Source organism: Lontra canadensis, unplaced genomic scaffold (assembly GCF_010015895.1).
Source record: "Lontra canadensis isolate GAN:19392208 unplaced genomic scaffold, GSC_riverotter_1.0 scaffold42, whole genome shotgun sequence".
NCBI classification, from domain to species: Eukaryota; Metazoa; Chordata; class Mammalia; order Carnivora; family Mustelidae; genus Lontra; species Lontra canadensis.
In genome coordinates this window covers 1195440-1221080 of record NW_022631036.1, presented here as the reverse complement: position 1 = coordinate 1221080, position 25641 = coordinate 1195440, and the positions used below count along the sequence as shown (strand labels likewise).

Here is a 25641-nt window from a genome sequence, read left to right as displayed (position 1 = left end):
GTTCTGCCTCCCTGTGACTTGGGTGAGGCAGCAATCAGGTATTAGCTATAACCTTCCCCCCCTTTTTTCAAGGAGTTGATTGGGGGGAAGGAAGAAGAGGGAGCAGAAACAGAAGAGTTCTTGTCACCAGATGGATAGCAGGATTTGGGTTCTGTTTACATGCCATCAGATTGTTCCATCAAATGTGAGTTCTGTTTTCTTTTATTTTCCCAGTGACAGAGCAGCAAGATACTATTATTACTGGCACCTGAGAAAACAAGTGCTTCATTCTCAGTGTGTGCTCCGAGAAGAGGCCTATTTCCTGCTGGCAGCCTTTGCCCTGCAGGCTGATCTTGGGAACTTCAAAAGGAATAAGCACTATGGAAAATACTTTGAGCCAGAGGCTTACTTCCCATCTTGGGTAGGCACTGTTTTCAAATTTTAAAGTGTTTTCTCTAGCACATTTCTAGTTCATTATGCTGCTACTCGTGTTGCTTCAAGAAATGGGAACCCAGATGTTTGTGCCCAGGAAAACCTTTCATGATGCCCAAATATAAATTTAACACTTGAGAGTTCTGTACACATGATCTCTCGATACAGCTCCTCTGCTCCTTAGAGTTAACAGGCAAGAAGATTGCTATCCGTCCTAAACAGGGGGCAACTTGGAAGTTGCTGGCCTGCTTTTGGCATTTGCATTGTCTTTACTTTCTTACTTCTTATTCAAGCTTCCATCTTCTTCCCTTTGGAGGGAGAAAAACATTACTCCGTAAAAAGTTAGATCATGCCCACCACCAACACCCCCCACCTCTGGGCTCTGTAAGACTTCCGACAAAACGTTTTGCATCTCCTTTTCAAATGATCTGTTTATCTTTTGCCTCAAGTAAACTGTTGTTCAGTATCTTCTAAAGGACAGGCACAAACGTCACCTTTACTTTTTCTTCGGCATTTCAGAGTGAGGTGCTCCATGTGAGTTTTTGTGGACAGATTAACAGTGCTCCAGTTGTTGAAGAGAAACCACAAAAGGTGTCAGGCTTTTACATATCAGTGTCTCTGATTAGCCCATATTTTCATTGCCTGGTTGTTGTCAGGTACTTACTGAATCTTGGTCCTTTAAATCCGAGCTCCCCGTCAGGGCACCACAGCCTCCAGTATGCTGAGATCCGAGTTGCTTCAATCTTTGGGATCACCAAAGCCACCTACTTTAATGCCCTTACAAATACTATTTTCTGTGTGTTCTTTGACGGGAGAAAGTTTGACAAATGCTCACTTAGGTGATCTCCATGTAAAAGGAGTCTAGAAGGAAAAAATCTATAACTCTGAGTTCTCAGCAAAACCTCTTAAATGGCCCAGTAATTGATCATGTATAATTCAGTAGGAAGAAACATAATGTCAGTATCTGTAAAAACATTTTCAATCTAAAAATTCTTTAATTTTCTTATTCTGATGATTTTAAGCACTAATCTTTTTGCTGTCTTCACATAATTCTTTCCATATTTTATAATCCTCATTGAACTAATCAGCACCTTTCTCTTAGTCTGCCGCTGCTGGCTACTATATATTTGGGGCATTTAAAGGCTCAGGCTACTGTCCCATGAAAATCTGAGCCATAGTGAATTGTAATGAATGCTTGAATGAAATTGTTTTCTCACAAGTATTCAAATTGAGCGTTCATATCAGCGTTTTATGCAAAAACCAGAAATGTTTCGGAGAATTCCTCTCAGTCCCCTGCCTTCTTTGGATTAACATTTAGAACCTCCCACTCTGGCTGTAATTTTAGAAGACTTAAGTAGGATCCAGAACCTGAAGATAATGTTGACAGTCAGTGTATTTCATGGTACCAGTCATTTTGCAAGTATAAACAGTGATGTGTACAAAATTTCGCAAGTTTGCATGTTTTTTTTTTCCTCTTGGTGAGTTTAAAGCCAAGAGAACATATTTTTCTTGTTTCTTATGATTTTTCTTCTCAGATATGCAGTATTACAGCTAAATCAACTTTGTAGCTTCTAGTATTAGCTGATTCAGCCTAGTAACATAACAGATGGTAAAAATGGAATGAAAGTGGGAAACTTCCTACTGGAAATTAGCCAGTTTACATGGCCTATTTTAGGTTCTTGTCCTTTCATCATTTTGGGGGTGAGGGTAGGACTTCCATCCTTCCAACAAATGTTGCATTGCATACCCATTGTATTCCAACAGGTTGTTTCCAAGAGAGGGAAGGACTACATCCTGAAGCACATTCCAAACATGCACAAAGATCAGTTTGCACTGACAGCTTCCGAGGCTCATCTTAAATACATCAAAGAGGCCGTCCGACTGGATGACGTTGCCGTGCATTACTACAGATTGTATAAGGTATGGAACTGTAGTGTGTCTAAAGCTTCTGAGCAAAAAATACCTTCTTGATTAGAAGCTTTTATTAAAATTTGTCATTTCATTTTTTAATGGCCTTTTTATATGTAATTTTTTTAAAAAATTTATTTGAGAGAGAGACAGCGCACAGGCCCACAGGCGAGGGTGGGGGAAGGAACAGAGGAGAGGGAGAGAGAGAGAATTTTGAGCAGACTCCACACTGAGCATGGAGCCCTACACAGGACTCAATCTCCTGACCCTGAGATCACAACCTAAGCTGAAACCAATAGTTCGACACTTAGTCAACTCTGCCACCCACGTGCCCCATTAAAGGGCTTTAAAAAAAAAAGTTTCAGATGAACTCTTGTCATAGGTCAGTCTTGGAGTTAATGATGCTTTTTCTCAGGCCTGGAAGCACAATGGAATCTTTTTTCTTCAGTGTTTCTAATATTGAGAGAAAAAGTGGCTTCAGATCATGAATCTGGCTTTTCAATGATTATGAAATAGTTATTTTTCTCTTCCAAGTCTGCATGTCTGCCTTGGGGACTAACATTTGCAACTTATTTGATTAGTAATTTTTAGTATTCCTCAGAGTGAAGCCATACTTGCATTGTATCCACGAATAAGAACCACCACCACAGCTAATGTTTATCAAGTATGGTTTCCTTGGGGAAAATATTTATTTATTTTTTTAATTCTCACAATTCTGTAAGTTAGAAATTGTGATATTCATTTTGCAGAAGAGGAAACAGACCAAAGAGCATGAAGCTAGCAAGGTAGAGCCAGGATTCAACCCAGGTCTGCCTGACTAGAAGAATTTATGGATAAAAAGTGTTGAAAACAGTGCCCAGCACTTGTTAAGCCTGATGTTCAGCTGTTAGCATCATCACTGTTACTGTCAGGCTTTTTCTTACTACTACACTCTTTGTGGTAAGATTAGCATAACCGGACCAATGGAGGCTGGACTATAGTTTGGCTGTGTTACTGAATAATCTCCCTGGCTGGGTCAGAAAACTTAATATGGTACCAAAGAATTTTTTTTTCTTGCTTCCATGCCCAAGAGATGCATCGTTACTGTCCTGTCACCCTCAAGAGGCATAATTGAGTTCCATAAGATCTCTTTGGCCAAATTCCTGAAGGACTATGTTGTTATTTCTTTTTTTCCTTGAGAGATTTCATTTGTGACACCTCAGTGTATGAGAAAATGACATTGGATGATCAGTTTGTATTTTAAAATATACTGGAACCATGAATGGTGTATAAGGAAAAATGTGGCTTTAGAGTCAGATATTAGAAACCCTACATTACCACTGTTATGGGATCCTAGGCAAATATAACTCTAATCCTCGGCCATCTAGGGTTCTGTACAATTCACAAGGTTGGGAAAATTCTGTGAGATAGTGAATCTGAAATGACCAGGTGGAATGTGTGGCACATGAATCCGTGCTCAGAATACCAACCACTGCTTCTTTGATAGGGAACCTAGTATTTTAAAGAGTCCTGTTAAGAGTCCCATAGTAAAGTAAATATCCCCAACTTATTTTTTGTGTAAAAGTTAATCTTTTACTGACGAACAGTGTGGTACTTCTGTATGGCATGGAAAATGACCCTCTCACCTGCTTGAAACAAGATAATTAATATAACTGAATAAAGTGGGGAAACAGATATTGGGCAGAGTTCTCATTCTTTAGAGAAATCAAGTGGCTATTAAAAATGCTTCATGTTTAAGACCCGCTTGTGAAGTGGAAATTATAAAGTAGAGAGAGGACAGGCAACATTCTGGGAAAAGAAACTCCTGAGGCCCTTTCACAGTAACACACACCTTGTGCCCACCCAGCCAGAGTTTTTATGAGCACAGTCTTATTTCAGGAAGCAATCAGAGTAGCCTTGAAGAGGAAATTGACCTAAATTCACAGTAATAGATTGGTTTCTCCTGTTAAACCTATACTGTATGTGCCTTTCTTGATGTAAAAACATGCGCGTTAGAAAAAACAGCCCCAATAGTGAAAATAGGCCACATCTTGTCTTTACTATGCCAGACAAGGGTGCATTTTCTAAACACATTTCTTCCCGTGTTCATGGGAAAACAGGCCCTAAACAGACTCATTTATTTTTATTGAAGAATCTCATATGAAAATATTTTGTTTACTGAGTAATTTTATTTGTATTCTGTTTGGAACTTCATACCTTATATCCCATTATTACAGATAAGCACTTAAAAGACGTGGCCCAATTTCAGAATACATTTAAAATTCAGAGACCATTTCAGGAATTTTTTCCCATATGCTCATTATAGTTTATTTTTTATAGTTTATGGTTTAGCTGATAGAATGGATATCTTACTATATGCAAGTGAAGAATCGCTGAACTCTGCCTCTGAAACTAATAATACAATATATATTAATTAAATGAATTTAAATAAAGCTAAAAAAAGAATGTATATTGTATTGGCAAGTGATAATTTAATTTCTTAGAAATAAATATTTTCTTTCCAAACTAAATATAAAGCCTTTACATACAGTCTTTTCTCCTCATGAAATGACAGCCTTAAGCATTAGGTTGCCTCTGATTTTGGCTTCAGAGCTGGAGGGTTACACAGTTTGAAACCTATAAAATCTAGTACATCTCAGAATATGGTTATAACATTGTATTCAATATTCTAATATCTGAGAAAAGGTAGAAAACTTAAAAAAAAAGATAAGGGGCAAAAATAGTCTTGTTTATCAGAGTTTCAATAATATAAATATTTAGAATATTATCAGATATGAGAGTGTTATATGATATAGTGACAATACTAATGTTCTGAAATCTCAGTGGCTTAAAAAGTAGAATATATCATTATTGATTTAATAGGTACTCAAGACTTTCTTAAATCTTATAGTAAAGTAGGGATGCAGAAAAATGAGCAAAGTACATTTTTCTTGTGATCTTATTTCTATAGGATAAAAGGGAAATTGAAGCTTCTCTGACCCTTGGATTGACCATGCGGGGAATACAGATTTTTCAGGTTCGTAAATGAGAAATAAGTGTCATACGGTATCTACTATGTCTTATGTTGACAGTGCTCTTGTCTAGTCCTTTGATAGGTTCACTGGTTCATTTCTGGCCATTGCTTCCTATTTTTCTTCCAGATGTGGATGAGGTAGGATAGATAAAGTGATACAGTCCAAACCTCGACAGTAGTAAGTCCTCCAGAACAGAAAAGAATAAGCCAAAGATTGACCCAATTTCATCACTAATAGATCATTAATATCCAGACATTCTTCTTTGTGGTTATGGATTTTAAATATTCTCTTTTATCCTCTGGAGCATTATAACTATGTAAAGAAAAAAATGACATTTTAATACAGTGCCAGACCAGACATTTTAATTTCCATTACACTTTTCTGATAAAGCCTGTCGCTTGAATAAGTAATACCTGTCACGTTCTTGCAAGTGGGGTAGTGTTATACTGCAGCCATCAGCAGGGGAGAGAGAATGCCTCTTTCTGTGAGACCAAGGAGAATATAAGGTTCTCTTATCTTTGATTTAGGCAAATATCCAGTTATGAATGTCTAAGTGCCTTATCTCTTGAATGCCTGAGTCTTGGACTTTTTATTTAAATTTAGGGATAGGCTCAAAGGGAAAAGATTGCCTTAAAAGGCCAGATAATGACTCACTCAGGAACCCAGAGCTACAGTTTTGTGTCACTAATCTTTTCATTATTATCTGAACATCTCCAAAGAGAGTTGAGGACCCCTATCAGAGTTTAATTACTGTATTTTAGTTTTCCAGGAGAGAAGTTAGAGCCATTGTAGAGTGTCTGGCATTTTCCTCTGTAACTCTGTGTGCATTATAATTTTCCCACAGAATTTAGATGAAGAGAAGCAATTGCTTTATGATTTCCCCTGGACAAATGTTGGAAAGTTGGTGTTTGTGGTAAGTTTAAAATAACTGAGTAAAGAAAAATTGCCCAGTTGTTTGTTTTTGTGGATTTTTGTTGTTCCCTCTTTTGTTTTGTTTTTAAAAATAATACTGTCCTAGGCAAAAAAGTTTGTATTTTTTAAAAAAGTTGTCAAAGAAGACAACTAGCTTTCTTATATTCTTACTGTATGTGCTTTAATCCTTGCCACTCACCAAGAGTGAACCTAATATTAAAGAATCTTACAGCAAAGGAATTACAATTTTAATTTGTGGGTTTGGTCCCCACTATGCTATCCTAAGTTACTCTAGTCACAGAAGAAATGTAGTGGGGGAATGTACAAGATGAGTTTATCAAACAGAATTGTTTTTAAAAGCAAAGGGATCAGAAAACAGAAAGCCATAATCCCAGGATAAATTATTCGTAGCATGGGGGGCTCACCAGTTCTTTTGGAAGTTGCTTCTTTTGAGCAGAGAATAAAGAATGATAACAAGATGTTTCTATTCATATCTATCTCTTTGAAACTCATCATTACAAAGAAAGGTCTACAGTTCTTAATAGGAGAAACACTGTTATTTTTAGAATATTGAGAATAGTATTCTGTTTTCGTTGCAAGAGCAAATTCATGATTTTTCCCAGCTGTTTCTCTACCTTGCCAGCTATATCTGGTTTTTGGTAGGGTTCAAAGAATTACAGTTAATAATATATATGTCTAGTGGTCATTAAAATCCATATTTTTTTCTTTGTTCAGAAATTGTTGGAAAAAATGCCCAAAGAAAGTAGGACAATAAGGATTTGTACACGTGTGCTTCTCTCCCATAAGGAGGATGGCCTATATAAACAAAGGGCTGTGTTGCCAAATAGCATTTGGGCACTGACTCCACACTGCCCTGTGAAGTCAAAAGATCTATTCCTGACTCTACATTATTTTAATTACTTGGGCACACTTCAATCTGATTCCACTTTACTCATACATCGAATGGGGCCTGACCTCCTCCTCACTTGGTCTCTCTCATCCAGGCCCTTTGTGAAAGGATCTGAGCAATATGAAAATGAGAAAATTATTATCCCAGTTGTCCCTGTCATGTCCCAAATTGAGTAGTAATAAAATGCATTCATGAAATTGAGTGCTTTAAGGGTCCTGGACTCCGTGGTTCCTGAATTGAATTGTGTATCAACGTTATGTGAGGAGCTTAAGATAAAGATTTCTGGGTCTCGTCCTCCTCCTCTGAAATTTTTGATTCAGTGAATGTGGGTTGGGAACAACGCATCTATTCTGATGAATTCCCAGATGATTCTTCTCGTGGCCAGCCCATTCCTGCCCAAGTTGTAGGACCTTGAGTAAGTTATTTAACCTGTGTGCCTTGGTGTCTTTGTTTCCAACTGGGGATAATTTGTCATCCCCCATAGGCTTATTGTGAGGATTAAATTAGTTAATACCTTCCTAGTGCTCATTAAGTGACAGTTATTACCATCCTAGCATTGGGATCCACCAGTGGTTCCTTTAAAATGAAAAGTCGAGGGGTGAAAACTCCATTCCCAACTGAGAGACACAAAGCCATATTGTTTTGTATTAACTTGAAGTGTATAGTTGGAAGATGCCTCCTGCTTTGCTTTACTTCTCCCCTCTGGCTGAGAATTGTTTGGAATATTCCTTTGCAGGCCTGCTGCCTTATTCATTAATAGGAAAGGTGAAGGAATTTATAATATCCAATGACTATAAGAAACTTTGCCAAACTCTCCTCCTTAACTTAACGTTAATGAACTTTATGTTAACGATCCCAGGCTTAAAGAACGAGAGATTCCTTATATCTCTACTGATAGCGATACTTACACTACTTCTATCTCTTCTTTTCTTATCCCTCTAACTGTCCCTCTAGCATCCAGCTCCCTCTTTTTTTTTTTTTTTTTTTTAAAGACTCTGTATGCCCAATGGGGCTTGGGGCTTGAACTCATAATCCTGAGATCAGGAGTTCCATGGTCTACTGACTGAGTCAGCCAGGTGCTCCCCCGCATCCCCCGCCCCAGCCTCCCTCTTTGATCCAGCTAAAGAAGTTTTTCCATTTTTTTTCTTAACCCTAAATAGGAATTTGTAGTGCTTGCTCTCATAACTTCTTATTTCCTCCCCAGAGTTTATGACAAACTGTAGTTATTTTATGTGTTTATGTACCGTCTCTCCCACCAGAACATAGCTCTATGAAGGTAGGCACCTTGTCTGTCCTACCCACTGTCATTTTCTCAGTGACTAGCACAGTGTTTGGTACATAGTGTTTAACAAATATGTGAATGCATTATGCTTCTAGAATTTGTCAATTTGTTTGCTGTATTAGGGTGTTGGAATTGCATTAGAAGATGCTTCCATGATGGGCCCCTCTTTTCTCCATTATATAAATGGCCCCATTAGCCAGAGAAACCAAAGATACTCCCTGACTATCATTCCCAGTCAGTGTTTACCAGAAGACCCTGGCTAGACACTTCCTTGAATTTTTGGTAAACGTAGTCCTGTGGCATTTTTGAATAAAAAAACAATTTGTCTCTGAGTGAATTTTGGATGGAGCTTTATACATCTATTTCTGAGTCTGGAGTCTTCCTTAGTAAGAAGACAATGAAGGGGACCCTGGCAAACGAGAGACTTCTCTTCCCAAATCTGATGTGTGCTTTCGCTCCACAGGGTAAGAAATTTGAGATCTTGCCGGATGGCCTCCCCTCAGCCAGGAAGCTCATCTACTACACGGGATGCCCCATGCGCTCCCGACACCTGCTGCAGCTCCTGAGCAACAGCCACCGTCTCTACATGAATCTGCAGCCCGTGCTGCGCCACATCCGGAAGCTGGAGGAAAATGAAGGTATGGCGGGGTCTTGGGCAGGGCAGCCAGTGGTGCCTTTGCCACCTGGGGCCCTTTACTGTCTGAAGCCCTGAAGAATAGGATGCAAGGGTTGGGCCTCTCAGATTCAGAGCAACATTCCTGTTCGCCTCTCCTCAATGTCCTGGAAGACCAGGGTAGCCTTGAGGCCCACCAACCGCAGCACCTGTGCGGAAGACCTGAGGTTGTCCCTGTCATTCAGCTGTCCTTGGGTACGGTCTCTCAAGTTTCCCCACACTTGCCTTGAAGATGGTTACAGAAAGCCATATCATGAAGGTGCAGGCCAAGGTTTAGTGGCAGCTCGGAGCACCTTGGGATCTGGAATTTTTTCTAGTGCAATTATTCCTTAGATTAGAGTGACAATAAAGGTGGGTGACAGAATGTCTCCGGTCTCTCTCATAGACTGCCAGGAGGCCCCCAGTCTAAGTGAGCAGGAATGACAAAGGAGAAAGAATTTCTTACTCGAGGATTTTATCAGCCAGTCCCGCAGGGGCTTTGCTGAGATGCAGACGAGAGCGAATCATTTGGGGCCCCTTAAACAGGGGGACCTGTCATGGTAAGGAAGAGCTCTACAATATTAACCGGATGGTTAACCCTTCATCTTGAGCTCTGGCACCCCAGGGTGTCTCCACTTAACACACTCCAGCTTCTAATCCCCCCAAATGTTAGTTTGCATATTTGCCTATTTTAATGTCTTCAATTTGTTTTGCAAATTCGCATTGTGGTAATTCTTTCAATTCAATTAGATTAGATTTAGGATATCTGCATGAACATTTGGATGCAGATTCATATTCAGGGTCATGTTGGAAATAAATTTTGATCTCTCGGATCCCACCTTTCCTACAGAAACCCGACAAATACCTGTCCTCTTAAAAAAACCTTATAGCGGCTTGCACATCTGAGCGATTTCTCCCGAAAGCTATCTCTAACTGAATGAGACACAGTTTGGAGATGCCATTGCTTTGTAAGCAGCCATTACAACATGAATCATTCCCCGCCGTCTTCCACCAAACTGCTTCTGTCTTTGGAGAGAACTGGCATCACTGCCAGGTGTCCCGGCTTCCTCCGCAGCCACACAGCCAGTTCCTCCCCACCATGACTCATCGGTAGAACAGATCACATCTCTCCAGTGCTGACATGAATCTCGGGAGGAAGGAAGATGGGACAGAAGCACCAAGGAAACTTGTAAGAGTAGGTGACCTCCATGTGGAGCCCATCGTTTGTCAAATTGGCCACATTCCTAAATGGCCAGCTTGTAGGGCATAGAGAGTTATTCCGTGAGCTTTGCCATCAGCATTTTAGTACATTCTTGTTTAGATGACCTTAAGGGGAGCCCTTTAGAGCCTGAGAATTCGCGAACTTCCCTTATAGGTTCTAAGGTAAAATTACAAAAAATTTTCAGTTCTTAGAGGGCAGGGTTTCTCTCTTACCATATATAGTACCAAGTGCCTATTTGGGGGCTTATATGAGGAGGGCAATGAAGAAATGATAAAGGTGTGAATTGGATTTTTTATTTGGATAAATGCAGATAAATTTGGGGGGATATCTTTCTTTATTTTTCTAAACCAGATTTAGTTTCTTAGTTTCTTCTACTTACAGATTCTTCTAGGTCTAAAGAAAACCTGAACTAAGTTTCTCTGGGCCAGCCTTGGCCTGACTCCATTTTTCTCATCCACACTTAAGGGCTCCATCATTTTTACAAGAAAGCTCTTTTCCCAGTCTTAGTTTAGCAAAACAAACAAACTAAAAGCTCAACACAAAAAGAGACTGTGTTTTTCTTTAGAGTCACCTTGTCTGAAACACTCTTTTAGCATTTTATAATAGGAAATGATCACAAGAATTCTTCCGTAGCATTAAAAGAGAAGTAAAAGAGAAAGAAATGCTTTTGTCATGAAAAAGATTTTTTAACCCAACTTTAGTCAGCAGCTAGAGCTTAGTTTTTAGGTCTTATGTCAAGAGGTCACACTGACTGCATTCTGTTTGAAAATCATGTTATCAAAAGCTTTATGGTCTCTGGGCTTTTACAACAAAGGGAATACAAAGAACGCCAACACATTGGTGATCTGTGCTGTTGACACCATTGATTACTAGGGAGGTGAGGTTGCATTTTGCAATAAATAAATTTCAGAATTATGTAAACATACCCTTCAGTTAGTAACCGAGTGGTATGATACTACTTAAATGTCTGCACTAGGTCTAAGTGCTTCAGCCCTAAGAAGGGAACACTGGCCAGCCACATAGAACACCGAGGCTGCTCTGATAAGTTGACAGGAAGTAGATTAACGCTAGGCTCCTATGAAGTAGAGGACAGGTTGGCAAGAGCTTATCTTCTGGTATACTAATGAATATAGAGTAACTGTGATTGACTCTGAACGTGCCTGGAAGTGTCGAGAGTAAAAGGGCTATTTGTAAAAAGGTAGAAAAGCTTTTAAGTTATTAGAACCATAGTTCCCAATTGTCTTAGAACTCCAGCACCCTAAAGAAGTTTTTAGAAAGTTGTTTTCTCTTTGCTTTCCACCTTCCCAGTGCCCCATGGCTATGATTTTGAAACTATTGCGAACAGAAATTGTATGAGAATTTTGTACACCCCTTTAGCTCTCCATCTTCCTCTCAACCGTGGTTGCCTTCAGGAAATAGGAATCTTTGGAACCCAGTCTAGCTCTAGAAGATGGGTTGGAGATGATGCACGTGAGACTTGTCTCAGATGTATGTGTGTGTTGGGCTCTGGTCTCCAGACCCGGTCTGCTTCCTGTATGGCTACACGTACTCCCTGTTGTGGTGTAGCCGGACTCCTTAGAATTGATATGAATGGCCAGAATGCAAAAATGTACACATAGCCTTCTGCAAGCATTTTTGCACTTCGCTTCCTGGAAAGAACATCCTCTCTTTCTGCTGATGCTCCTTCCTCTCTGGGGAGCCCATGGTGATTATACTTCAGAGTTGAATTTAGACATCAGGAGTACAAGTGTTTTCACTTACCAAGAAACAAGACAATTAAATCCATCAGTAGGCCCCCTGAGAACCCAGAGTCTACAAGTTACCAATTTCTGAAATAATACCAATTTAACCTTCCCCACATGCATTTGCCATCTTTAACATAGTTCTAATGTGTTATTTCTCATCTGTATTAAGAAGACAAAGAATCTTATCTACTTCCCTGTTTTAAAATTCTGACCTGTAACACAAGGGTTTAATTGCATACCTGCAACTCAGTTGTTATTTGGTGCTTTAATGTAATGGTTACTTAAGCATTTGACAAAAGGGACTTTCTAATACGTCTTTGTGTTAAAGAATGGCGCTGACCTATGAAAGAACCGTTTTATCAATCAGAGGTCACCCCGGTATAAATCTCCAAACCAGTAGCAATTCCTATATTTTCCAAATAGATAATAAAGCCTCACTAGTTCACCCAAAATGGAGAAAAGGAGTCTCCATTAATGAGAAACTAAATTTTAGAACTCTTTGGAAGAAATTTGCAGAAGAGTAATTTTATTTTAAATTATATTCAGCAGTCAGAACTAAACTAATAATGGGCCAAACTGAATAAATAAAATCAATGGCAATTAGTATAATTATATATCTTAAACAGTCTTCTATAGCAGTGCTTCTGAAATTATTTTAAAATGTCTAATCCATTGTGGAACTGATACTTCTACGTAATACAAAATCACAATAGTGGCTGACATGCCGATGGCCCATGGCTCTAAACACTTCTGAGTATTTATTTGCACTTACTGAACCCATGTCACTGTGGACCCATAGAGGTTTGTGGAGCAGAGGTGGCCTGGCGACTCTGTTTCGGAAGAGCACTTTTCCAGTTTTAAAGCCTTAAAACTCTGGGAGTGGTGTGAATACTCCTTCGGGTCTGTTGTCCTGGTTTCTGTTCATTTGCAGTCTTCTTAAGTTGCGCTCCTGTCACAACCCTCAGCAGCCTCCATTCTGGGTGCGCAGTCGCCCTGGTTCTTAGCCTCATGTAAGCCAACCGGCCATTCCTTCTGTCTTGGTTGCCTGTAACGACACGCTGTGCTCCTCCCCACGCAGAGAAGAAGCAGTACCGGGAGTCTTATATCAGCGACAGCCTGGACCTGGACGTGGACCAGCTGGAGAAGCGGTCCCGGGCCAGCGGGAGCAGCGCGGGCAGCGTCCGGCACAAGCGCCTGTCGCGCCACTCCACCGCCAGCCACAGCAGTTCCCACACCTCGGGCATCGAGGCGGACACCAAGCCCCGAGACGCAGGGCCGGAGGACAGCTACTCCGGCAGCGCCATCCACCGCAAGCTGAAAACCTGCAGCTCCATGACCAGCCACGGCAGCTCACACACCTCCGGAGTGGAGAGCAGCGGCAAGGACCGGCTGGAGGAGGACTCACAGGATGACGGTAAGGGCTCCCCGGGGCTCTCCCCACTCGCGGTGCTGCCCCGCCAGCTCTGGCCTCCTCCCTCCCCCTGCCTGGTATTGTTTTCAACTACCAGTTCTGGAGACGTGCTATGCGAGCGCCACTCGGAAGTACCGGTAGAGAAGAAGGGTCTTACGTTCCCCCTCCCTGCCCCATGATTTTGTGGACTTGCTTGTGTGGTGAGGAAAGCATTCCTCCGGCGGTGATCCGTTGTGGCCACAGGCTGGGGTGCTAGTGGCTTCTGAGTCCTATTGGTTTCTATGAGGTAGAGCAGAAGTCAGCCTGCAGTGCTCAGGTCTGCGTTTCTGATTCCCAGATTAAATAGACATTGATTCGGACAGCAGAGTAGATGCAACAATGGTGACAGAAATGTCTTCAACTTTTTGCAGGGAAAAAAAAAAAAGATTTGAGTCCAGGACATTGGTTATTTAGTAAGTATTACTTAAATTCCTCCTATGCAACTGGAATTCTGGGAATATAATAGAAAGTTAGAGCCTGGATGCTTAACTCTGTGTTAGGGAGAGAAAACCAGACCTCCAGCCTGTATCAGACAAACTTAGCCTATGTGTGCATCTTTCTTTCTTTCTTTCTTTCTTTCTTTCTTTCTTTCTTTCTTTCTTTTTTTGTTTTGTTTTGTTTTTAAGATTTTACTTATTCGTGAGAGACAGAGAGGGGAGGGGGAAACAGAGACAGAGGGAGAAACAGTCTCTCCTCAGAGCAGGAAGCCTAATGTAGGGCTCGAGCCCAAGACCTAGGATTATGACCTGAGTGAAAGGCAGATGCTTAACCGACAGCCACCCAGGCGCCCTTGTGTGCTTCTCTTTTTTTATTTTTCTGCCTCAAGTGCTGTAACATTCACATTTGGGAAAAAGATACTGACTTCATTAAGGAAAACTGCAGCACATTTGCTTGGTTTGGTTACTGTAGAATTCATGTGGATCTCAAATGAAGTCCCTTCAATGCCTTGCGAGTAGGCAGCTATGGGAAATGGGGACCCTCATGAACAACTCATTGTACTCTGGCCTCAGGCAAACAGCCCATCAGTCTTAGTTTTCCCTCTGTCATCTCAGCAAGGTGGTAGAGCTCTTTCCTTCTTTCTTTATTTTTAAGAGTTTATTTATGATTTATTTTAGAGTGTGCGAGCGTGAGCATGTGTAAAGGGTGGGGCAGAGGGAGAGCAACAAGCGGACTCTGTGCTGAGTGAGGAACTTGATGCAAGCTCGATCTCACAGTCCCGAGATCGTGACCTGAGCAGAAATCAAGAATCAGACCATTAACCCACTGAGCCCCGCAGGCACCCCTTTCTCTTTCCTGCTTTCTTAAAGAGTAAAGAATAATTGACAAATCGTGGCACGAGAAAACATGTTGATAACACACCAATCCTGTGAAAAAAGAGAATACATCTAGCTGAGAATTGTCCCTTGAGTTTCCTAGTGTAGATTCTCATCAGCAAATCTATTTTAAAATATGGGGAATCACATAGCCTCCTTCACAGTACGGTTGTGCATTCTGGTGTCCATTTCCCTTCATATCCCCAAATGCTTTTTCCTTCTTCTGTGTCAGAGATAGAGATGCTGGTCGACGACCCCCGGGACCTGGAGCGGATGAATGAAGAGTCCCTGGAAGTCAGCCCAGACATGTGCATCTATATCACCGAGGACATGCTCCTGTCGCGGAAGCTGAATGGACACTCTGGTGAGCTCTTACAGGAAGTTCTTCTTCAGGAGTGCACCATCCCAGGCTGAGAAGCAGGGGTCCCAGAAAACAGGAGGTTTGGGGGGGGGGGGCTCTAGGTCCAACTGGACTGGAATCAGAAGTTTCCAGGTCAGCACCACAGACTGCCGGCTTGAGGATCTTCCCAGGGAGAATGGGAAAGGAAGGGGAAGAAGCACCCTCCACCCCAAGCTCTGGGCGAAGCACAGTTTCCTCTTTGTTGTTGTTGATTTGTTTTGTTATTTTAAATGATAGTCAGAGACTCCTGTAATAGTTCTGGAAGGGGCCTCAGAAACCTTTCTACAGATGGGAAACCCTGTCCATGAGGGGGACAAATGCTGTGCAGCTAGAAACAGAGGGTCTCTGGGTTTGTTTTGTATTGTTTTCCCCCACTAGATCATCCTGGGTGTAGGAGTCTGGAGGAAAAAGTGTCAAAAAAGGTAGACATAAAAAGACACTTACTAAATTCCGTATTCAATTAACTCTGTTAGAGAACACACATTCACTGGAACCCTAGTCTAGGGTTATATATATATAGTTATTATACTATATATATAATATCTATATATATACTATCTATATATATAGTTATATAATATAGTTATATATAGTTATATATAGTTGTATATATAGTTACATATAATATAGTTACATATAGTTATAGAATATCGTTATATAACTATATATAGTAGATATATACTATCTATAATATAATATAATATATAGTTATATAATAACTATATATATAACTATAGATAGTAGATATATATTATCTATATACTATCTATACTATATACTACCTATATACTATATACTATCTATCTATCTATATATATATACTATCTATATAGTAAATATATACTATCTATAAATATATCTATACAGATATATACTATCTATATTTATAGATAGTGTGTGTGTGTGTGTGTGTGTGTGTGTGTATATATATATAGTTACTATATAACTATTTCTATGAAGTAAAAGATGTTACCCTAAAAAAAACCCAGCACTGTGGGTTTTGTTTTTAAGCATCAGTCCATCCTAATGGCCCTTGTCACATTTCACGCCTCAGTTTCCGATCCATACAAAAACACGTGTTCGGAATCAGCAGCGTGGACACAGCATGGGGGCTTATGACTCAGCCATGTCAAGCTTTGAGTGAGAGACCCTGTTGACAACAGGGATGACCTGTGATTGCTCGGTCAAGACCCATGGTCCCCGATAGTGGGTCTCCTTGCTGCAACAGGTGCTAGGAATCAGAGATGAACAAGGCCAGCATGCAGGGTCCCTCATCCTGGCATTTAATCTGTAAGAGCATGAGGCTCCTTTATTGCAGAATTTTACCTCCTAACCTAGTGGAACCGTGGCCCCCTGATGTTCCACCAGGAGAAGGCCTGACAGCGGTTACAGAGAATCCCTCTGCCGAACCAACACAGATTCATCAGGCTACTTGGCCTGTCGTGTAATTAGACTTCTTGTGCCAGACTTGGCCCTTTTTGGCTTTTTTTGCCCATCTGCTTTATTAAATAGACATTTTTCCTTATAAATACATTTTAATATATATTAAATATAAACTTAAAATTATATGCATATTATAGGTGCATGTTCTTTGTGTGTGCATGTGTGTTTGTGTGGAAAGAAAACTGCCTAAACAATACACACCAAAGAGTCAGTGGGAAGAGGCGGTGGAAGGGAAACAGATTTTTGCTTTTTATGTATATATTTCTACGTTTAACTTTTATGATAACATTTTGTAATTATTTTATTTTTCTGAAGATTTTATTTACTTATTCATGAGAGACACAGAGAGATCGAGAGGCAGAGGGAGAAGCAGGTTCCCCGGGGAGCAGGGAGCCTGATTCAGGACTCAATCCCAGGACTCCGGGTTCATGACCTCAGCCGAAGGCAGACGCTTAACTGAGCCACGCAGGCACCCAGGTTTTGTAATTTTAAATAGAAATAGAGTATAGATAAAATAGTTGTTTAAAAAGGTTTATATGTGAAAGCACTTCCCGAAATATTATTTATAATAACAAAGAAAAGGAAAAAGAACCTCAACAGGTAACAATGAAATGTTTATTCTGTCCATATGCTGGAATATTGTACGACTATTAACTAATGAGATTTTTAAAGGATATTTAATAATGTGAGAAAGATAGGCAAGGAAAACAACACAAATTGTATTAACAGTAGGCTCTCAAATTATAAAAATGTGTATATGTATATGAAAAAAATACATAAAAATATTAATAGCCTTTTCTCTGGATGATGTATTTATAGATGGTCTTATTTTCTTTCTTGCGTCATCCTACTTTTCCAAATTCTCTACAATTTGAGCATTTAAACATTGTTTTTAAAATGTGGAGCTCAGATTTAAAATGTGGAAGTCTGGGCAATGTCAGTTTAGTGTTCTGAGCCCCAGACTTGATGCTGATTTATCTAACGCAGAGTCTGGGTTTGGAAGCAGATTATTTACAGGCATAAGGGCCAAGAGCACATTTACCAGGAAATCCAGAAGGACCCATTCCAGGTCCTAGTGCACCAGTCTGCATCTTTCTGGGAGGATTTATTAAAAGTTTAAAGCTTTGGGGTGCCTGGGTGGCTCAGATGGTTGAGCGTCTGCCTTTGGCTCAGGTCATGGTACCAAGCCCCACTTCGGGTGCCCGGCTCATCCAGGAGTGTGCTTCTGCCTCTGTCTCCACTTGTGTCCTCTCTGTCTCTCTCTCAAATGAATAAATAAATTTTTTTTTAAGCTAAAGCTTTTTAAAATATAAGGATATTCTAGAGAAAGACCCCCTACTAAAGCAGTCTGTGTCATCCCCAAGATGTAAGTATCTACCTGAGAGTTTCTGTCTACATGTAAACCAAGAATATCTTCCTTTCATGTTTCAGTTGAACTAATTATCAAACACTTAATATATGCAAGGCCTATACTAGTCACTTATGAGTCATTTCTAAAGAATTAGAAGATAGAACACAAAAGGCCATTTCTGAGGTAATCAACAGTAGCTAAATAAAAATCACATTACTCAAGGTTCTTTTTTTATAAGGTGAAAACGTACTTTACCTAAGAAACCATTCACCCTTGAGGACCTGGGGTTTGACTGACTTGCTTCATTGATCTGCAAGAAAAATGTCAGTGATCATCTTCACTCCCATCTCCAGTTCTTGTCAGCAGCTTTATCTTCTGAAACATTAACTTCTGATGCTTCACTCACATACCACAGCCACAGAGGGAAGTTTCAGCCCTGAATTTCTAGTTCCAAAATATTAGCAGATTGTCCTTGAGCGCTAGGGCAATTAGGAGCCCTATAGCTCTCAGAGATCCAGAACCACGTGTTCAGGATGACCTCCCATTTGTGGCCTCTGCCCAGTTGGATCTGCTGCAGGAAGCAAGTGCCACAGGGCCCCTATCAGCCCGAGAAGGTCCTGTGAGTTGAGTGTGTCCCGCAGGCAGGTCCAGCCCCTTGCCCTTTCCATGCGTTTGCTCTTCAGTCATCGTTAAACTCCGTGGGTTAAATGTTGCTTTCAGCCCCACTTTACAGGAGGAGACTACGACACAGGGAGGCCATGTCACTGGCCAGCAGACACAGTAATCACAGTAATGACTCATCTGGGCCCAGTTCTATCCCAGATCCGTGTGGTCAGAGCCCCCACAAAACTGCCGCACATCTAAGGGGAAGCAAACATAGAAGGCCCTGTCGTGGTTCAGCTGGGGTTAAGGTCAGACTCTGTGCTCTATGGAACGCGAGGGAACTTTAGGCAATAAACTGCTTTTTCACCTACAGTCTTTCTTTTTGTCACTGACTTCATAAATACCTTAATTAGAAGTTGTTGTTTAGAAAATTCAGGTTCTAGTGGTGCCTGGGTGGCTTAGGTGTTAAGCATCTGCCTTCAGCTCAGGTCATGATCCCAGGGTCCTGACATCAAGCCCTGCGTCAGGCTCCCTGCTTGCTTCTCCCTTTCGCACTCCCTCTGCTTATGTTCCCTCTCTCCCTGTGTCTCTCTCTGTCAAATAAATAAATAAAATATTTTTTAAAAAAAAGAAGAAGAAAGAAAATTCAGGCTCTAAACTTCTCCCTGTCCTCTAACCCCACATTTACCCTTCTCCTCCCTACTTGCTGTAAGACAAGAGACAGAATGTGTTCCGTCCTGGTCGCCCACCACAGAAGAGTAACAGATTGTTCAGTCACAGCTAATATTTGACCTTTTGATCTTGGTGGTCATATATGTCAGATATGTGGCAAGAGGTATGACTAGTAAGAAGTCTTCATTGGTTTTACTATTTTTTTCCCTGTGTTTTACTTTAGGGTTGATTGTGAAAGAAATCGGTTCTTCCACCTCCAGCTCCTCAGAGACTGTCGTCAAGCTTCGCGGCCAGAGCACTGATTCTCTTCCGCAGGTACAGAAGGAATTGGAAAATTTAAATTGGGTACTGAAGTTATTGAAAACTTGAAATAGAACTCACAGTTCTATTAATATAAATGAGCAAAAATTAAAAACCCTCAGGAAATGATTCTTAATAGGGATATTCCAGTTTTGTTGAGAACTTATGTCCATTTTATTTGCTTGTTCCATTCATCTTTGAGTTGATCTTTATTTGAATAAATTATGTACTTTGTTTCACACTTTTTGTAGCTGGGAAGCCTCTATAGACTTCAGATTAACTGTGTGTGTGTGTGTGTGTGTGTGTGTGTGTGTGTATTTATTGACCTCAACAACTGGGAGAAGGATTTTCTCGTGAGGAGTGTCGTGGCAGAAGTGTTTCCACACTCTGATTTTTCCATCCAGATTGGATTTTCAAAGTATGCTGAGTGAGGCTGCTTGATACCCTGTGGTCACTGGCTACACACTGTTAACATATCAGAAGATAAAACACTCTGAAACTTGTGGTTGCAGTATCCAGGTTTATTCTATAACTGATCCTCACATTTTCTTCCTGAGCATTCTCTTGCTCTCCCCTTTATGCCTCTCTCTCTCGGACTGTCTCCGTCTTTTTTTAAATTCTTTTTTTTTTTTTTTGTCTTCTGTGTATGGTTCTCTCCTCCCTTTTCTCCATCTGTCTCATTTAAGTAGCCTTAATGCTCACCTGCTGTCTTATTAAATGTTTTTGAGTCATTTCTAAAGCAGTATATGTAGCATGATGATTATGAGCTCCAGGGTCACACCGCCTGGGTTCGCCCCCCGCCCAGTTCCGCCCCCGGTGTTAGGTCTGACGGTACAGAAATGTCCGTAGCCACAAGGCACAGCCACAAGGCAGGAGCACCCCTGTGTGCCTGCCGAGAGGACCTAACGGGTTCCATGTGGGAGACCCTGGCGGCCCCCGGGAGGCCTGCCTGAGTACAGCCGATTGGCGTCTCCAGAGGGTGCCCGGAGGTGGTAGTTCCTAATAAAATGTTTTTGGGCTCAGACCCTGTTCTCTGTCCCAGCACTTTAGCCTTTAGTAAAATGTGAGCACTTATTCTGACAAGTTTGGCTGGTGCATTTTCAAGCAGCTCTTGAATTGAGAGGAACGATGCCTTGTTTCCTTCCATCACCCATTAAGCATCTTCCATTCATGTAATTATCTGAACCACTTTTTAACCTATTTATATTTTCACAGTGGCACTTCTTAGGATAATGAGTTCTAGAAGTCCGCTGCCTGCTGTAAGAAGTATTTGGCAGAACACTGCTTACAGTGTTTGGGACCCAACTCTTGCCTCCCAGCCTTCTCTGTACTTTGTATTATTTTTCTATCCAAGAATTCTAGTTTAAAAAAAAAAAAAAAACACTTCTTTAAGTTGTGTTTCTTGAATAATAATTGGTTCGTTTCCCCACTTCTTATTAAAATAATAACAGACCTCAGCATGAAACTGTTACCATGCTGAATTGTCATATTCTAGTGGGAAGAAAAAAATTGGGCCCTATCTTTACCTATCCAGCCCTATTTCAAGACCATTTCTTGACTTCTGAGATGCTAGAGACAGTTGGTTCCTGTTGGATTTACTTTCTTTGCCTTAGATTATTCGTCTGTAAAACAGGGAGAATAATGGCACTGACCTCGTAGGGCTGATGGGAAGACTAAACGGTCAGGGCCTTGCACCTAAGGGCTCGGTGAATGTTTGTTGCTGTTAGTGGTGGCTGTGACATTTTCTCCACAGGGCCTCAGCGGCCCTGAAACCTCAGACTGGAAATCACTTTCCAACATACGAGATTCCATAACCTTCTAAGATTTTGCAGCTCTCTCTTTACAAGGGCAAATATTGCTAACCTTTCACTTTGGTCTCTACTCTTAAAGTTGTTCTCACCTTCCCTTATTCTGCAGACTATATGTCGGAAACCAAAGACCTCCACTGATCGACATAGCTTGAGCCTGGATGACATCCGACTTTACCAGAAAGACTTCTTGCGCATTGCAGGTCTGTGTCAAGACACTGCTCAGAGCTACACTTTTGGGTGCGGCCACGAACTGGATGAGGAAGGCCTGTACTGCAATAGCTGCTTGGCTCAGCAGTGTGTCAACATCCAAGATGCTTTTCCAGTCAAAAGAACCAGCAAGTACTTTTCTCTGGATCTCACTCATGATGAAGTTCCAGAGTTCGTTGTATAGAGTACGTCTGCACGCAGCTGGCTCCACAGGCAGCCTGCTGTTTGCTGGAGGTTGGAAAGCCATGGAATTGTGCCAGATTTTCTTCACCCCAGAACATATAGCTCTTTCTTGATGATACTTGCGATGGAAATAAAATCCTTGGGACAACTGCACTTTAAGTATCACACAGAGATAAAAGAACTACAGAGAATGTACACCAAGACCAGTGCCCAGAAGTTAATGATCCTTTGGAAGGAAATGTGCTTTACTGGTTACCAGCCCTTCAGAACATTGAGTCGTGGTGTTTGTTCCTCGTTTTTGTTTTTTCGTTTGATTACACGACATCACATTTTTTTAAATCATGTGGAAGATGTTGTTATGTTTATTTGTTTGCTTGTAATTTTTTTTTTTTTTTTTTTTGGTCAGTCCCTCACACACGTGGTTTGAGGGAGGAGAGAAGAGTCTCTCCTTTTAATGGAGAGACCGTTGCCTAGTATGTAGCCATTGCCGCCTCTCCGGGGCTGTCCCAAAGTGAACACTAACAAAGTGGTCAAAATCCTGTAGTTCTAGCAAGCCAAAGACATGGGCATAACAGAAGCACAGCCCAGGTCCAGAAGATGGGAATGAAGCAATAACCAGAAGGCTCTGTGTGCTTTGATGCCTTGTGACCCCTTCACGCCTGCTCGGTGCCATTGTCCTCTTCCTGCTCTCCCGGAAAGCTCTAGGACCCAGCAGAGTTTCTCCTCAGAAAAACTGATCAGTGGTGTTCATGTCTGTGTGCATTTTGTGGCGTTTACAAAACGAGTTTCTGTTAAAACTATGGAAATGTCTTAGAAAATGTTTGTGCTTGGTGTTTTGTTTGTTTTGTTTTAATCAAGAACCAATTATGGTAATGCTAGTTTCTGCTTAACCAAAATACCATAACTGTACGTATATGTTATACATATATAAATACCGGAGATTGCGTGTGTTTATATGTGTTTAAAGCTTACTAACTTCTTCTTGGCTTCCAGGACTGTTTTTGTGTACATGGTCTTTCTTGTTGAACATGGAGAATGTGTTGCTGAATGAATGATACCTACAGACAATCAGTTAATATATGTCAAGTTAAGAATGACTGTTTTCTCACGGGTCTTTTGCTGTGATCCTCAGCCCTGGTTGCACAATAGAATTATTTGGGGAGCTTTAAAAAAAATGACAATGTCTGGGTCCCACTTCCGGCCAATAAACTCAGTCTGTTGCGGCAAGTTCCAGGTGCCCTTGCCTTTTCCTTTAAAGCTCTCCAAATGGAGCTGATACGCATTGGGGTTTAAAACCACGGCTGCAGAGGGTGTCTTTCTGTTAATTTCGAAGTTTAAGTGTACAGAAAATGTTAGCGGTTTAAGAGAGGGCCATTTCTAAGACAGTTAGTTACTGCCACTTCTGTTAAGATATAGAATGAAATCAGGTCCAGGAGAGTGAATCTGTTAACCTTTAGATGTATAGTAACAATGTTGTTCGCACTTCGGGAGAGAACTTTAGCACAATGTGTCTTTCTATGAGATGTTTGTAATGATTTCGTATTTTACAACATTTGTTTACCATATTTTGATATACCATTTTTTCTATCTGCCAGGTTTTCTTAAAAAAAAAAACTATATATTATTTTCTAAAGAAACAGTCATATTTTTATACAAGATTAAGTTTTCAGGTAACAAAGAAATAGATTTCGGGTACAGCAGAAAATGCGGTGTTCCGCATGGGTGGGAGTCGGTATGATGAACGCGTGGAGAACACGGGCCAGCCCCGCCTTTGTGCCACCCCTTGCACACCCCCACGTGCGTGTGCACCCACTGGGCAGTGTGTGCCCTCCAAGCCCAGGCAGATCAGTTTTACCCAACACTGAGGAAGGAACACAAGTTCTATAGAGTTCTATAGTCATGAAATTATTTTGCTTTTATCAAAAGTTCTAAAAGAACCAAAGTTTCAGATATCTGAATGTACAAAAGGATCTCAGTCTTCTGTACGAAAGGGTAGAAGGATCAGCTACTGACTGCTTCACTCACAAGTAAGTCATTGAATAATCCACCGTTTCGTATAGATGCGTCAGAAACACATCCCGGGAGGTTTAACGGAAAAGAGCCCAGATCATAATGTGGTGCATTTCCTTAGCTCATAGCGTTTCTTGCAAACATCAAGACAAAAGCATCTTCAATTAAGTATGTAGTGCTTTCTTTTTCTCTGTACTTCAACCAGAATCAGGTCTTCAGGGTTTTGCCAGCATCATTGGTGGTTTTGCACACCCTCTTTCTAATTGGGTTTATGAATAGTGGGTTTTCAGAAATGAAACATTCTAAGGAACGTTTTTGCTTTTTGATCCACTGTTTGCAGCAGAATTATATATATGTATATGAAAATCCATTTTGGTTACTGACATTTTGTATTTGAAAATTGTTTTAAACAATAAAAAAAGGAAAAGAAACGTATGAAGCTGTAATTTATTCTGCATTTGTTAATAGTGTTGCTGGTTGGTATACCTGTTTGGTACATATGGCCTCTCTACGTCTACATTTGTATTTGCAACAATGAGCTTTATATCTACATAAACTGTAAATAATCCTTTCTGTGAAAGGATCATCATATCAGGATGATACCAAAAGTGTGTAAAAGAAAACTGCAGTATTTTGTAATGATTTCTTATAGGCATTTCATGGTAAGATTAGCAGTCAATAAAGTTACTTTTTATTTGTCTTTAAAGTGCCTTTTTTTTTTTTTTAAGAGTTCTCAAGTTAACCAAGAGGCATTAAGAAGTGAATGTTTTCTTTGTGTTCTTCTTTCCTGTAACAGAGCACCTGGAGGGACTTCCTAAAGGCCAGGTGTGGTAGGGCTCTGAGCCGGATGGCCCCCATGGCGGAGATGCTCGTGAGGACGGAGGCTGAGCCCCGCCACACGCTTTGCCTGTCCCACGCATGCTGGGAGTTCTCAGATCAACTCCTTTAATCCTCATACGCATATAAGGCAGGTGCCAGTCTTATTCCCAAGTTAGAGATGAAGGAACCAAGGCTCCAAGAGGCCGTGGCAGCCAGTTTCTAGGCACGCCCACACTGAGGGGCTGAAAGCACTCAGTAAAGAATGGTTTTCATTTTTTAAATGAATATAATCACCTTAGTTTTGCCCACAAAATAATCATCTTTGGAGTGTTGAATTTCCAGTTGTAAAAAGTAAGGGGTTAAATTTCAAAGGCAGTCCCCAGGCTGAAGGTGAGGCCCATGTGGAATCAAGGTTCGAGCCTGGACCTGCACTTAGGGTCAGTAGACAGGGGTCTGAAGAGCCCGGGCGGCCTTGTGAAAGGATGGCCGTGATCTTCCCATTACTCTGGTTTTCTTGCCTGCAGTGGGATTAATAATTCCGAGGCCAGTTTGGGGGGATTCAATAAGGTAATAGTTACAATATGCCCCTGAGGATGAAGGTGGGAGAGAGGAGTGTTTTCAAATCTCCTAACCAACATGTAACTTGCATAGAATCGTGACCATACAATCCAAAAGACAAGCTTTCTAGTGTTACTCGTGGATTTTGCGGTGCACCTGGTAAATTGTGAGTTAAGTTTCTGGTCACCTGCTGTGTAGCTGACACGATACACGCCATGTCTAATCTTCACAACCCTTCAGGGAGTCAACTCATTTTATAGCCAAGGAAACAGACTTCCCCAACACCCTACAGCTCTTAAATCTCGGGCAGCATTTGCAACCCAAATCCACCTCTGAAAGCTTTGCTTTCTCTACTACATATACCATGTTACCCACTGCACTTAGAGAAAGCTCACAATCTAATACAGAAGACAGACTTACAATTTTGCTACTGCAAGAAATGAAATTTATTCGTTTGCACACTGT

General features: G+C 40.9%; 1 protein-coding gene across 6 annotated transcripts in view; it reads left to right on the top strand.

Annotated features, from left to right (window-relative positions):
- Positions 1-24505, top strand: part of FRMD6 (FERM domain containing 6) — a 301404-nt gene extending 276899 nt beyond the window's left edge. For all 6 annotated transcript variants that reach the window (XM_032871122.1, XM_032871121.1, XM_032871118.1 and 3 more), the window contains 9 exons: positions 214-400; positions 2176-2331; positions 5270-5335; positions 6178-6246; positions 8901-9075; positions 13135-13470; positions 15052-15183; positions 19512-19603; positions 21506-24505. In XM_032871122.1, the coding sequence (XP_032727013.1) occupies positions 214-400; positions 2176-2331; positions 5270-5335; positions 6178-6246; positions 8901-9075; positions 13135-13470; positions 15052-15183; positions 19512-19603; positions 21506-21790 (1498 nt within the window). In that variant the 3' untranslated portion in view covers positions 21791-24505. The remainder of the gene's footprint in view (positions 1-213; positions 401-2175; positions 2332-5269; positions 5336-6177; positions 6247-8900; positions 9076-13134; positions 13471-15051; positions 15184-19511; positions 19604-21505) is intronic.
- The last annotated feature ends 1136 nt before the right edge of the window (positions 24506-25641 follow it).